This window comes from Moschus berezovskii, chromosome 12 (genome assembly GCF_049115385.1).
Source record: "Moschus berezovskii isolate FMDL1 chromosome 12, NW_MosBer_1.0, whole genome shotgun sequence".
Lineage (NCBI taxonomy): Eukaryota > Metazoa > Chordata > Mammalia > Artiodactyla > Moschidae > Moschus > Moschus berezovskii.
Window position 1 is genome coordinate 85,355,221 of NC_142471.1, and position 14,846 is coordinate 85,370,066.

At 54.8% G+C, this 14,846-nt stretch overlaps 1 protein-coding gene across 4 annotated transcripts in view; it reads left to right on the plus strand.

Annotated features, from left to right (window-relative positions):
* Positions 1 to 14,846, plus strand: part of GRK5 (G protein-coupled receptor kinase 5) — a 234,187-nt gene that overhangs the window by 198,796 nt on the left and 20,545 nt on the right. For all 4 annotated transcript variants that reach the window (XM_055424547.2, XM_055424545.2, XM_055424546.2 and 1 more), the window contains 2 exons: positions 6,388 to 6,488; positions 8,152 to 8,244. In XM_055424547.2, the coding sequence (XP_055280522.1) occupies positions 6,388 to 6,488; positions 8,152 to 8,244 (194 nt within the window). The remainder of the gene's footprint in view (positions 1 to 6,387; positions 6,489 to 8,151; positions 8,245 to 14,846) is intronic.

Here is a 14,846-nt window from a genome sequence, read left to right on the forward strand (position 1 = left end):
CATATCTGAGGTTATTGATATTTCTTCTTACAGTCTTGATTCCAGTTTGTGCTTCATTCAGCCTGGCATTTCACATGATGTATTCTTCATACAGGTTAAATAAGCATAGAACCTACTTTGAGAGATTAAAAAAGATACCATGGAAAGTTCCTAGGACTTAACATATAATAGGTGCTCAAGAAATCACAATGATGATGAATGTTGTCAGTGGGAGGTGGGATTGTGAGGAAGGCCCTGCAGGCTCAGAATCATTTTGGATGAGGTTGCATTGGAAAAAGGTCCTAAAGACTGCGTAGGGTTTGGACATCGAGCCATGACAGATGTCAGGGGCTCCTTCCATGAGAATAGCAAAGGCCGGGTGGCTGGAAAGCCAGAGTTTACCCAGGAAATGAGTGTGCAGAGGGAGCAGAAGGCATGATGGGGAGGCAGGTTGAGGAAGGCCTTTGGGGCTGGATCAAGAAGGCACTGAACTTGGTCTGTTGGCAGTGGGGCTCATCTCTGCTGTGTGAGGTGGTAAAACTCTCTTGCATCCATGTACGAGCAGGTGGTTGCAGAGGCTTGTGAGGGCCTACTACTAGTTAATCCAGGCAAGAGAAGAGAATTCTTGAAACATACCAGGGCTGAGATTGCTGTGTGTGCCTATCCCCATCTGTGAAGTGGGGACAAGCTAATTTGAGTGGGGACAGTAAGTCTGAGGCTGTATTCTTTCCTGCGAGTGGCTCAGGACACCTGGTTAGAGCCCACAAAGCTCAAATCCACCAGCCTGAACTCTGCTCGCTGTGGAGCCCCTCCACTGTTGGTCTGCTCCCCCTGGCCAGCGCCATGACTCAGAGGGGTCTCTTATCTCCGTTTTTCCATCTGTGCCACGAATGGGGTTTCATCAGTGAGGCCCCGAGACTCTTCCCAGGAGAGCCCTCCTGTGTCCTCTGGGCTCCTGGATCTCTAAACAAGTGTCAGGCATGTGTTTCCTGGAGGCTCCAAGGGTGACAGGAGAGGTGCTTGCTTTGGGATTCCTGGCGGCTGCGGAGGAGGTGTTTGAGGGTGGTTTTGGGGCCCAGCCATGCCTCTATCCCTCGGCACCCGCAGGGACACCGGACACATATAGTGATACCATCTCCACTCTGACCTCTTGACATGAGGAACTTGGATGCTTCAGGAACAAGGCCCTCAGACATCGCAGTTTCTCTCTGATGCAGGAAATGAGGTCCCTTCCTCCCGCTGGTCACCTCGGTGCAGAGGGCAGCAGCGGCACCAGCCCTGGGGAGAGCAGGGGTAGCAGCCCCCTGCCACACACACACACACACACACACGCCCTGGGGAGAGCAAGGGTAGCAGCCCCCTGCCACACACACACAGACACACACACACACAGACACACATGCCCTTACGGTGCCCCCGACACACACACACACACACACACACACACACACACACACACCCGCCCTTACGGTGCCCCCGACACACACACACACACACACACCCCCGCCCTTACGGTGCCCCCAAATCACACACACACACACACACCCCCTTACGTGCCACCCTTGGCCTGATGACTCAGCCATCAATGAGAACCAGCCTGGCAAGACGTGACCTCGCCAGCCATCGCCCTTATTTAGCTCTATCTGGATGATTCCTCCTCCCCGTGAGCAGCACCCCTACAGCTCCCTGCTTGCCCTGCCTCCTGACCTTTGGGCCCCCCCAACCCCTGTGTAAACCCCACGTCTCCCTCAAGGTCCAGCCCTCTCCAGGGGGCTCTCTCACTTTTCCCCTAAATTCTTACTGCAAAGGCCGCCCTCCTCAGGTCTGAGATGAATCACTCGGTAATTATTTCAGGTGTGCCATCTGGCCTCCCTCCTCTGATGGGAGTTGGGGGATGGAGGGCGGGGGATGGGGGAGGGCGGGGGGCTGGTCAGCCCTGGGGTGTCTGCGAGCGCAGCGCAGCAGCAAGGGGCTCAATTGCGCCACCTGGTGGACCGGCTGCGGATGACCTGTGGAGGCCGAGCGGGGTTGGGGTTGGGGTTGGGGATGGGGATGGGGCGGGGCGGGGCGGGGGAGGGGGGGTCGGTCTGCCCCGGGGGCTCCATCCCTGTCACTGGAGGTTGCTGAGGGAGGCAGAGGCTTGGGCGTGGTGGATGATCCGCACAGGCTTCCTGGGTCGAGGGCTGAGTTAAGCACCCACAGAGGTTTCCTGCCCAGACCAGACCCATGCCTTCACCCCACCACCATCCCTTCCTTTCCAACCTGGGTCCCTGAAGCACCCCCAGGTAATCCCTGTTAGTCCACTGCTGCTGCTGCTAAGTCACTTCAGTCATGTCTGACTCTGTGTGACCCCATAGATGGCAGCCCACCAGGCTCCTCTCTCCCTGGGATTCTCCAGGCAAGAATACTGGAGTGGGTTGCCATTTCCTTCTCCCTGTTAGCCTGCATGTTACCCCAAATCCAGCACATGCTCCTGCTTAACCCATTGCTATACAGATGCAGCTTCAGGACAAATCCTTCGCTCTTCTAACTAACCAGATCCTCCCACCCCGCCCCCACCAGCCCCTAACTCTCTCCTCCTTAGAAATCCTGAGGCCTCCAGTGCCCTGAATCACCCCTGGTCACCTATACTGTCCCTGCCTCCATGTTGCAGAGGTGTCCATGGAGGAGAGGGTGGGAGGTCTGGCCTCGGCCCCATGTTGAAGTTTAGGGTCACGGGCAGTGAGGCGGCATGAGGGCACTGAGAACAGGGAAAAGGTGACGTCGCTCAGTCGTGGCCGACTCTTTGCGGCCCCGTGGACTGCAGCCCACCAGGCTCCTCCGTCCATGGGATTTCCCAGGCAAGAGTACTGGAGCAGATTGCCATTTCCTTCTCCAGGGGATCTTCCTGACCCAGGGATCAAACCCGGGTCTCCCGTATTGCAGGCAGACACTTTACCGTCTGATCCCCCAGGGAAGCCCAAAGCAACTAAGGCACTTCCTTTGAGCCAGAATTGAACCAGCGACCTAAGGATGGCCACATTTATCAAGTCTGCAGTCGTCCGCTCTACCAGCTGAGCTATCGAAGGGTGCATATGAGAACAGGGAAGTGGGGCCAAAAGGTAGGAGGGGGCTTAGGGAGATGAGAAGGTACAGAGCCCACGGGGCCCCTGTACCATTTAACTGGCCTGCACCGTTCACGTTCGGAACGACACAAAGGGCTCTTCTCAATGTGCTGTGGTATCCAGAAAAACACTTGGACAGCCCTCCCCTCATGTCACCTCAAAAGTGTGTTTTGGTAACACACACAGCAGGAAGCCCAGGACCTGTGGCCTAGGCATTGAGAACAGGCAAGAATGCGTCTGGGCTGTCGTGGGGCTGGAGGTACAAAGGGGCGAGTGTGCAGAGTCTGCCCGACCCGCTTGGCCTGCCGGCCACTGGCCCCGTCCGACTGCAGCCCCAAGTGGTACTGAATTCAAGGTCAATTTTACATTCCATGGGGAGGAGTGGAGCAGGTTATTTTCCTCTGGTGATGGGGCTTCTACCCAAAGCACAGACCCACAGAGAGTGGATAAGGCAAATCCGAGCTTGAATGCCACATCGGTTCCCCGCCTCAAGGGAAAAGAAATAGGGAAATGTCTTGGGCAAAGAGGTGTGTGTGTGAGGGGGTGTTCTCTTGCTCCACGTGTGACTCGGGGGGCAGGACAGGTGGCCCTGCAGCCTGAGGCTCTTCTAGGAACCAAGTCCTTTCTCACCAGGCTGAAGGGGAGAGCTCGGTAGTCCTCAAGCCCAAGTGTGCACAGCTTTTTCCTGAGGTGCGAACTGTGTTTTAAGCCGTCTGGAGTTGGCCATGGAGATGTCCTCCTGAGGGGTGCCCGGGGCTCATCCTGACAGCCAGCAGGATGGACTTCTGGCAGGTCTGCAGGCCAGTCACGTCAGGGTTGGCCAGCCGTGGGCTGCAGCTGCCCTAGACCATCAGGAGGCCCAGTGTTCACAGCAGGGCCACCAGTTCCCAGACCCTCCCCCAGTCCTCCCAAGCCATACCAGCACACATTTCAAAGGACCTTCGTGCCTGGATCCAATCCCTGGGTTGGGAAGATCCGCTAGAGAAGGGATAGGCTACCCACTCCAGTATTCCTGGGCTTCCCTGGTGGCTCAGCTCGTAAAGAATCCACCTGCAATGTGGGAGACCTGGGTTCAATTCCTGGGTTGGGAAGATCTCCTGGAGAAGGGAAAGGCTACCCACACTCCAGTATTCTGGCCTGGAGAAATTCCATAGACCATATAGTCTATGGGGTTGCAAAGAGTCAGACACGACTGAGAGAATTTCACACTTCACTTGGTGCCTACATTCACACTCTATTGTTAAAGTTGGAACCTGCAGGCTGGGACCCCTTGAGGAGACCACCTGGTGACCAAAGAAATAAAGTGTCACTTCCAACACTGCTGGCCCAAGGGGGTCCCAGGCCCCAGGGAAAATTTTACCATTGACCTCCACCAACTCCCCTTCTCCAGGCTGCTTTCAGCCCCACGAATATCCGAGGGCCTCGTGGTCTTTTCTGTTTGGTTAGAAATTAAGGGAACATCTGTGACACGGAGGAGAATGACCCCAATCCTTCCCCTCCATCCTGACCCTCAGCTCCATCCCAGAGGGGCAGTCCTGCTGGAGAGAGCCACAACCCTGCCCGCCAGAGCTCTCGTGGCATTCCTGAGCCCTCAGGGCAGTGAGGGGGACATTCCTCTCCAGAGCCCACCTGGCCTGGAGGAAACATCCCTCCCTTCTCCAGCCTACCTCACAGGCCTCCTGGGACCAGCAGGGATTAGATTCCTGGAAAGAGATCTAAAACCGTGTGGAATTCTCCCACCTTCAAGCCACAGAAGACAGACTGTGGTCACCGGGACCCCAGGGCCCTTTTTCTTAGGGCATCAGACCCCACATGTGGGAAGAGCCTTCTCAGTTCGGGGGGAAGGACCAATACCCTCAGACTCCCCTGATGTGACTAGAACAGCAAATGCCTCTTTGAGCAGTGGCATGGCCCACCCTCCCAGCAGGTTTGGGTTTTTACGTTCGCAGCTTAAAGCTGCTGACAGCTTCTTATTCCTTTCTTTTTGGCAGAAGGTGTCGTTCCCCAGAGTCACTCGAGAGGGGGTTTGGTTGGAATCGCTTCGTCTCTTCACGTCATCGAGCCACAGACTGAATTTAAATCTGTGGTCGTTAAACCAAACGCGTCATCACCAGAGCTATTAACTCCCCTCGGGGCTTTGAGTGTAGGCAGCGCCCCCAGAACTCTCCTGCCAGCCGGCTCCAAGGAATGACAGTGCTGTCACTTCATGCACAGCTGAGCCGCCCCCAGACCCCCAGAAGCCGCTCCTGTCTGCTCAGGAGTGGGGAGGGCCCAGGCAGGAGGGCCCAGGATGGGTCGGAGGTCTGAGGCCACATTCTGCTTTGCCTCTGACCCTCTCCTCAGAAGCTTTCCCAGCTGACCCCCAACCCTCTGCAATAACATCCCCACCACCACCACCGAGGCCAGTGGCTCACCGCCCTGAGCTGTAGCATCTTCTATGTAAGATCCAGGTTACCCACAGCTAAGGTCACATCTCAGAGGCCTCCTGGGAGACGGCAGTGAAAGAAGGGAGCCCACACAGGTGGTCCAGACACCCCACCACTTCCCACCAGCTTCACTCTAGACCCACCCAGCCTGGTATAAGTCCTGTCTCTGCCGCTTGCTCGTGACCTTGGGCAAAGGTCTTAACCTTTCTGAACCTGTGGTTTCCTCATCTGTGAAATGAGCATCATAGTAGCATCCACCTCATACAGCTTCATTGACTGGTTCCTGGAGAAATGGTTATTTCTGACCATCCTCCTGATAACAGCGAGGCCGTGTCTGGAGCAAGGCCCACAGCTCCAGCAGTCATGTGGGAGTGGGGCACAGACCTGGCAAACCCGAACCAGGCCCGAAGCAGGTCACCACCTTCCCCTGCTCCTCAGGGTGCAGAGCCACCCCTCCAACGCCCCTTCGCCTGCTCCAGACCCTCTGACACCCGCCCTCCGAGGACACAGCCCCCCTGTGACTAAGGGACAGGGGCAGCTCTAGGGGGCCCCTTCACTGTGAGTGCTCACACTCCTCCCTCGATTCTGGCCACAGCCCCGGACACGGGATGTCACAATCTGTGTTCGCAGAAGAGGACAGTGAGGCTCCGAGGAGCAGGGTGGCCTTACGAGGTCACCACACTGTCAGCAGCAGAACCAGAAATCTGACCTGAAGTCCAGGCCAGTTGGGTCACCACCTTCCATCGCCGCCACCTCCCTGCACCACCCACCGCCATGCGGGGGGGCCAGGACCAGGTGTGGGCGGGAAGGGTCCCCGTGGCAGCCCGGCCCCCTGCCCCCTGCCTCACTGATGCCTCCTCTTCTCTTCCTGCCTCCAGTCCCCAATTTTCATCACCCAAGTTGGACAGGACCTGGTCTCCCAGACGGAGGAGAAGCTCCTTCAGAAACCCTGCAAAGAACTCTTCTCAGCCTGCGTGCAGTAAGTGCCCCGGGCCCTGGCCTCCCCTCGTGTCCCTGTCCGGGGGTCAGGACCCTCAGCCTCCTTGTGGGTCTCCACCTGGTCACCTGGAAAGGGCGCTGCCTCTCTCCTCCCCAACCCCGGAGCGCTGGGCACCCAGGGGCAGGTATTCAGTGCCCAAGGGCCCCTGCCAAGCCCCCCAGCGGCCTATGTATGAAGGAAAAAGAGCTCAGAGTGCCAACTGCAGAGAAAACATGTGCTTCAGATGATGTTGAAACCAACTAGCTCCCAGGCCGCTGAAATGGAGGCATGTGTAAAGCTCTGCCCCACTCTGGCTGGTCTGGAAACCCTTCCTGCCCACCCCAAACCCCACCGCTGCAACCCACCCACACCACTGCTGGAGCGAGGCTGCAGGCTGCCCCCGGCCACACCCCACCAGCTCATCGCAGGTTGCAGTGAGACATGAGACACGTCAGTGGGTGTGGTGCCAGCCGAGCACTGATTAGGCGCCATCATCTCTCACAGATGTGCCACGAAGCTGCATGTAGGCACTGGTCTCACACCCGTTCCTGTGCCCACATGTGCCCTCCCCGTAAGGTGACAGGCAGGGGCACAAACAGACTTACCCACCAAGATCACAGCAGGTGTGAGTGCACCCTTGTTCAGAGCTCGCAGCCCGGACATTAATTGGGCACCTGCTGTGTGCGTGTCACTCAAGGGAGACCTTGAGAGCAAGAGTGCAGTCTTGCTTGCATGGCTTATTGCCAGCGCTCCATGCACTGTGGGAAGAGCTGGGATGTTCTGGGGAAGGTCAGCTTGAGGCCCAGCCCTGTGGCAGGTGCGGGGGAGAGACCACTGTGGGCAGAATCCGGGCTTGGAGGTGGCCGAGGGTCAGCCCTGACAGCGGGTGGGGGGTCCCTGGGCTGCCCCCCTTTCCTGAGGGAGTGGCCATCCTGGCCCCCCATGCTGGACCCTGTTCTCAGTTTGGCAGGACTCAGTCTCCAAGGTTCTCTCACTCTGAGTGTCCCCTCCCTTCCCCAGGTCCCATGCGCCTGGGTTTGACTGGTCAGTGTGGCCGCTTTTTAAAGAGAACCAAGCCCAGCCCTGCCTGCAGCCAAGTTCAGAACCCTCCAGGGCCTGGCCTGCGACCTGGCCCACAGCAGATGCCCAGTAAATTCTACTGCAGGGGGCTTCACTGGTCCTGACCAAATCCAGAGCCCGTGGCCCTCGGTCTCTTGCCAAGACACCCTCTGCCTCAAAGTCCCAATCCCTCCCTTGTGCATAGTTAAACATGGCTCAGTTCTCATCTCAGCTCCTGTCCCTTCTTCAGAGAGATGTCTCTGACCCCTCAGGGGCCTCACTTCCTGCTAACTCATAATAACATGCCCCTGAGGTCATTTATTTATTCGTGGTCTGTCCCCCACACAATGCCAAGGCTGCTCACTGCTGTGTCCCGGAGCCCAAGCAGTGCCCAAGGCAAGTAGTGACTACACGTCTGCGGGTCACTCAGTCAGTCTCAGACAAGCTTTGTAGAATGGCCGGGGCCTGGCTCCCCTCCCGCTGCGTCTGCTGGAGGCCCCTGTGAGTCTGCCTTTCCACAGTCTGGAGGTGGAGGAGGCCGGGCGGTGGCCTGCTGCAGAGTCAGGACGGTGAGGTGCTCACCCGTTTGTCCCCTCCGAGCTAGGTCTGTCCACGACTACCTGAGGGGAGAACCCTTCCACGAGTACCTGGACAGCATGTATTTTGATCGCTTTCTCCAGTGGAAGTGGTTGGAAAGGTGAGTGCTTCCGGGGTGGCACACCCCACACACGAGTGTGTACAAGTGTGTGTGTGTCGGCGGGGTGGGGATATGAGTTTTTCCCGTGACAAGTTATATAGAAATCAGTTACTTCCCTTGGGTCCATGGCTCAAATAAAATGAAGTGTTCTCTTCCTGTTCATTTCTTGAGTTCTAGCATTTCATTCTAGAAATGCTCTATGCTTATTACCGTGCATGCAACACACACACACTCATTCACACGTATACTCTGCATTCTGTGCTTATTTTTTTTGGTTCACTGTCTTTGGGAAGTCTTGCTCTGCCAACATAAAGGGCTGCCACATTCTTACACTAGGGCTTCCCAGGTGGCGCTAGCGGTAAAGAACCCTCCTGCCAATGCAGAAGACATAAGAGACTCAGGTTCGATCCCTGGGTTGGGAAAATCCCCTGGAGGAGGGCACAGCAACCCCCTCCAGTATTCTTGCTTGGAGAATAGCATGGACACAGGAGCCTGGGGGGCTGCAGTCCATGGGGTCGCACGGAGTCAGAGGCAACTTAGCATGCATGCACATAGTCTTACAGAGATGTGCACATTTCTCGTGTAACCCACCCCCTATTGATGGATGTTGGAGATTGCTCTCATTTTGTGTGCAACCTTCCCTAAATAGTGAATAACTTTCTACATAGTAGTGAGTAGTGAAGTCACTCAGTCGTCTCCGACTCTTTGCGACCCCATGGACTGTAGCCTACCAGGCTCCTCAGTCCATGGAATTTTCCAGGCAAGAGTACTGGAGTGGGTTGCCATTTATTTATTTGGCTGTGCTGAGTTTTAATTGCAGCCTTCAGGATCTTCAGTTGCAGCTTGTGGGATCTAGTTCACTGACCAGGGATCAAACCTGGGTCTCTGCACTGGGAGCGCAGAGTCTTAGCCACTGGACCACCAGGGAAGTCCCTGGCCATACATCTTTATGTACTTTCAGAGATACATCATAGATATTCCTAGCAGAGGAACTCCAGGGGCAGGGTTTTCAGCTGTGAGGAGCGGCTAGATCTCCCTCCCCAACTGCTGCCCACTTCCTGCTCCTACCAGTGCCCTGGGTGTCTGCTTGACCTCAGCTTTGGCCACACTGTCCTTGGCCTGTGAGAGCCGTGTTTCCTTCTTGTTTACTTTTTCATCTCTAATCGTGGGTGAGACCGGGCACCTTTTCACGTCTTTTATTTGCCACCTTATGTTTTTGAACTGTGGTGTTGGAGAAGACTCTTGAGAGTCCCTTGGACAGCAAGGAGATCCAACCAGTCCATCCTAAAGGAAATCAGTCCTGAATATTCATTGGAAGGACTGGTGCTGAAGCTGAAACTCCAATACTTTGGCCACCTGATGTGAAGAACTGACTCATTGGAAAAGACCCTGATACTGGGAAAGATTGAGGGCGGGAGGAGAAGGGGACAACAGAGGATGAGATGGTTGGATAGCATCACTGACTCGATGAACATGAGTTTGAGCAAGTTCTGGGAGTTTGTGATGGACAGGGGAGCCTGGCGTGCTGCGGTTCATGGGATCGCAAAGAGTCGGACACGACTGAGCAACTGAACTGAACTGATTCTCTTCAAAGAGCTCCTGCACACACAGCAGTGACTTGGTCAGGCAGAGGTGGCCTCTGTGTAACTGATGAGAAAGGAGAGGCCATGAGTATGTGGCTTGCTGGGTCACCCAAGAGGGGTTAGTGCAGCCAAGGGGGGACCCCGGCCCAAGATCCCTGAGTGGTGCTCTGCCCACTACAGCATCCCAGGATTTGCAGGTCAGGGCAATGTTTGCATTAAAGACATACTGTGGGGACTTCCCTGGTGGTGCAGTGGTTAAGTCTTTGCCTTTCAATGCAGGGGATGTGGGTTTGAAACCTGGTCAGAGAACTGAGATCCCACATGCCACAGAGTGTGGCCAAAAATAAAAAACAATTAAATAAACCCAACATTGTAAATCAACTGTTAGTTTGCTCAGTCATGTCCGGCTCTTTGCAACCCCATGACTGTAGCGCGTCAGGCCCCTCTGTCCATGGCATTCTCCAGGCAAGAATACTGGAGTGGGCTGCCATTCCCTTCTCCAGGGGATCTTCCCCAACCATGGATCAAACTCGGGTCTCCTGCATTTCAGGCAAATTCTCTACTGTCTGAGCCACCAGGGAAGCAAATAAATAAAAAATAAAGCCATACGGGGTGAGCTGGTAGGTGAGGATGGGAGCTCCCCCTCCCATCACCAGGGTTCCTGTGCCGGGAGGTCTGGCGCACATTGCTGTATGTGTACACTGTGGTCAGAAAGCCAGGAACCCTCCTGCTCTTGCACGTGTTTTGGATCCGTGATGAGTCCCCTGCAGATGCCTATGACGCAATCCTGGGGGGCACAAACCCCTGAAAAGCTACACTCGCTGCCCTCCCTGCCCTCTTCAGGGAGATCTGAGGACACACCCTGCCCTACATCCTGGGGGACGTTTGTCTCCACCCCGACCGATGGGGTGACAGAGGAGCAGTGGACGGGCTTCTGTGTTGGCATGTGGCCTGCCTCTGGCCACCTTGCCCATGCACGTCATGGCTCCAGGAGCCACGCGTGGGCCGCCAGGAGCCCACAGCCTGATCTGAGTCCCAGCTCGGCCTCCTCCGGCGGGGCCAGGGGAGGGCTGCTCCCCTCTCCACCCCTCGGCTTCCTCGCCTGTGATGTGGGGATGATAGTGCCTGCCTCGTGGGCATGGTGAGGCTGTGATGAGAGCACAGCACACGCCTCAACAAAGCCGGCCTCCCTGGGAGGTGAACAGCTGAATGTCATTGTTGTCACATGTCGTCACTAAGCACTGTGGCTCGGCCATCACCACACCTGTCTAATGTTTTGGAGGGAGCAGTTGACCCTTGCGGGGCGCAGTCTGGTGGGGAGGTATTCATCTTGCCCCACCTTGCTCCACAGTTTGGAGCCCTGGGCTGTATCACACAATCCCGATCTGTGCCCACCTTCCTGGGGTGGTGGCGTGGGCTTAGGATGCCGAACCTGGTCTCCGAAACAGACTGTCTGAACCCCCGTTCCAACTGCACCGCTTACCAACGGAGACCGTGGGCATCTCATTTCACCTCTCAAAGCCTAAGCGTGCCCCTCTGCCAAATGACTGCAGGTTCTTGGGATTACCTGTGTCCGTGAACAAGCTGCTTCGAACAATGGGGACTGTTACCATAGAGACGCTCAGAAGGGGCCCTGTCCTTTATCCTTAAGAGTGCTAACAATGACATCTGACACTTAGAGGCTTACAGAGAACCTTTGGATATATATATATTACCTTTTCAATATCTCCATTTTACTGAAGATGCAAGGCTCAGAGACGTTGATGGGTTATCCCTGGGTCACACAGCAATGGCCTGGCAAGGCTGGAATCTGAAGTCCAGGTCCCTGGCTCAACACCTTCACCCTTAGTTTATCCAACATCCTGTTCCAAAGGAAGCCTTTAGCTGTGGCCCCTGGCTTTCACTTTACTTGTCAGGACCAAACACATGAAATAGAGAAATGGACTTTTAAAATCGGTGTGTCGACCTCAAAAGAGTTATGTCCTTTTGAGGCCATGAAGCTGTTAAAGCCAGCAAAGCAGGACCCTGGCCTAAAAATGCCCTAAATGACTGACAGCACCCCCACTTCCCCGCCCCCGGCCCCCACCTTTTTTCTTGCTAACAAGATCATGGCCTGTTGGTGCTGTGCTGTTGAAATATTAAAGGGATTTTTTTCCCTCCCAAGGTTAACCAAGAAATTCCTCGGAAATTGTATTACACTCATTTCCCCCAGCAGAGGAGCTCTGCGGTAATGTCGGCCGACTGCTTGTTCTCCATGTATCGTAAACTGTTAGGCCCGGACGCCTTCATGTGGTTTCGAGGGCAGCTGGAGGAAAGGCTTCCCAGGGCCGCATGTTGGATGCAGGCGCATGGCGGGTTTGCTCTAGGCCAGGCTGCTCGTGCGCATGACCCAGAGCGTGGGGGAGTCCAGCACAGGGGCAGCCTGGACCCCGCTTCCTAAAGAAACACCAGGGAAGAGGCAGTGAATCACACACAGGAATTCCAGACAGGCCAGGGAGTGGCCACAAGAACAGCGCCTAAGAGAACAGCATGGTGCCAAAGCTGTGATTTCCACTGAAACGCAAATCCTCTTCAGGACCCAGCAGCGAGAAGAGTTTCCATGGGAGATTCACTCAAGAGTCACTGGGTGACTGGAGATTCATTGGTCTTTCTCGAGCTGACCCAGTTCTTTGGCCCATCCCAATCTCATGCCAGGCAACCCACTCCAGTGTTCTTGCCTGGAGAACCCCAGGGACGGGGGAGCCTGGTGGGCTGCCGTCTATGGGGGTCACACAGAGTCAGACACGACTGAAGTGACTTAGCAGCAGCAGCAGTAGCAGCAATCTCATGCCAATCCCCATGCTGGTGAAGAACCTCGGGCTGGGATTTGGGGCTGCTCAAAGATAGTCCTTGAGAGTCAAGAGCCGATTTTAATATCATAAAAGCTGCTTCTTCTTACCCATTAATCGACTGATGGCTTTTTAGGTTGTTTCCATATCTTGACTATTGTGGATAATGCTGCAATGACCATGGGAGTAAAATAGGATCGTGTTTACACAATGGAGTATTCAGTTCAGTTCAGTTCAGTCGCTCAGTCGTGTCCGACTCTTTGCAACCCCATGAATCACAGCACGCCAGGCCTCCCTGTCCATCACCAACTCCCAGAGTTCACTCAAACTCATGTCCATCGAGTCGGTGATGCCATCCAGCCATCTCATTCTCTGTCGTCCCCGTCTCCTCCCACCCCCAGTCCTTCCTAGCATCAGAGTCTTTTTCAGTGAGTCAACTCGTCACATGAGGTGGCCAAAGTATTGGAGTTTCAGCTTTAGCATCAGTCCTTCCAATGAACACCAAGGATTGATCTCCTCTAGAATGGACTGGTTGGATCTCCTTGCAGTCCAAGGGACTCTCAAGAGTCTTCTCCAGCACCACAGTTCAAAAGCATCAATTCTTCGGTGATCAGCTTTCTGCACAGTCCAACTCTCACATCCATACATGACCACGGGAAAAACCATAGCCTTGACTAGACGAACCTTGGTTGGCAAAGTAATGTCTCTGCTTTTTAATATGCTATCGGCCTTAAAAAAAAAAAAGAAGGAAGTCCTGCCATTTATGACAACATGGGTGGACCTGGAGGACATTATGCTAAGTGAAATAAACCAGACACAGAAAAACAAGTACTACGTGATCTCACTTATATGTGGAATCCAAATAGACTCATAGAAGCAGAGAGTAGAGTGGTGGTCGCCAGGGGCAGAGAGGGGATGGGAGAAATGGGAGATGTTGGCCCAGGGTACAAGGTTGAAGTCATGCAATATGAGTCAGTTCTAAGGATCTCACATATAACATGGGGACAAGAGTTAACAGTACTGTATCATTTACTGAAAATTTGCTAAGAGGGTGGATCTTAAGTGTCCTTGGAAGAAAGGAAGGAAAGAAGGGAGGGAGAGGGGAATGTTAATTTGGGGAAGTGATAGGATGTTAATTAGCTTGACTGGATGATACATATATCAAAACATCAAGTTGTACACTCTTTGTCAATTACACCTCATTAAAGCCAAAAAAAGAGGGAGGGGGGGAACCTGACTTTCGTAGCCAAATAGGCCAGCAATGAAAAAACACACGCAATCTACAAGGTGGAGTCCTTTGCCGCAACTAGGTGGCCATTTCTTTCTTTCTTTACTCCATGAGCCCCAGCTTTGCCCCATGATCAGAGGCTCATCTCATTAGACATTAGAAATGGTTTTGGCTAGTTAAAATGGGGAATTGAGAGACATAAGGTGATTAGTCAAAAATATCAGTGGCGCTAGCAGTAAAGAACCCACCTGCCAAAGAAGGAGACATAAGAGATGCAGGTTCAATCCCAGGGTTGAGAAGTTCCCCTGGAGAAGGGAATGACAACCCATTCCAGCGTTCTTGCCTGAGAAATCCCATGGACTGGAAACCTATCCAGGGTGCAGTCCATAGGGTCGCAAAGAGTCGAACACAAGTGAAGTGACAGAGCACGCACACACACACATACACACACCTTTTGGCAGACAGGATCTTCTCCTGTCCTGGGGTTCAGGGGAGTCCAATGCCCTTGGTCCTTGGTGAGAGAGTAACCAGACTGGACATGGGGATTAGCAGCCTCTCTGTTCCCAGGAGGCTGGCCTTCCCAGGGCACGTCTGCAGGAAGGAACAGCTCGGGCGCCTGGGGACAGGAGGCGCAAGCTGTTCCGCCAGGCAGGTGTGGACGCAGGGCTGCGGTTTCCTTCCTGGCCTCGCGGGACACCAAGCCTGACTCCTAGCCCTCTCTCTTCTCCCTGCACCAAGGACACAGCTTCCTTCTGAGTGCAGCCGCAGGATTTGCATTTGGGAGACAGAGGGGAACCACAGGGAAAGTGCAGTGAAGCAGCCTCTGCTCACGTTTTTCAAGCCTCCTGCTCTTTCCTTCCAGTCCAGGGCCGAGGGCACCCAGCCCCTGAGCCAGTGTTTGGGGGTCGCGTCTGCAGCAGTGGTTCCTGAGGGTCCCCAGGGCGGGGTTTGGAGGTGTGCGCT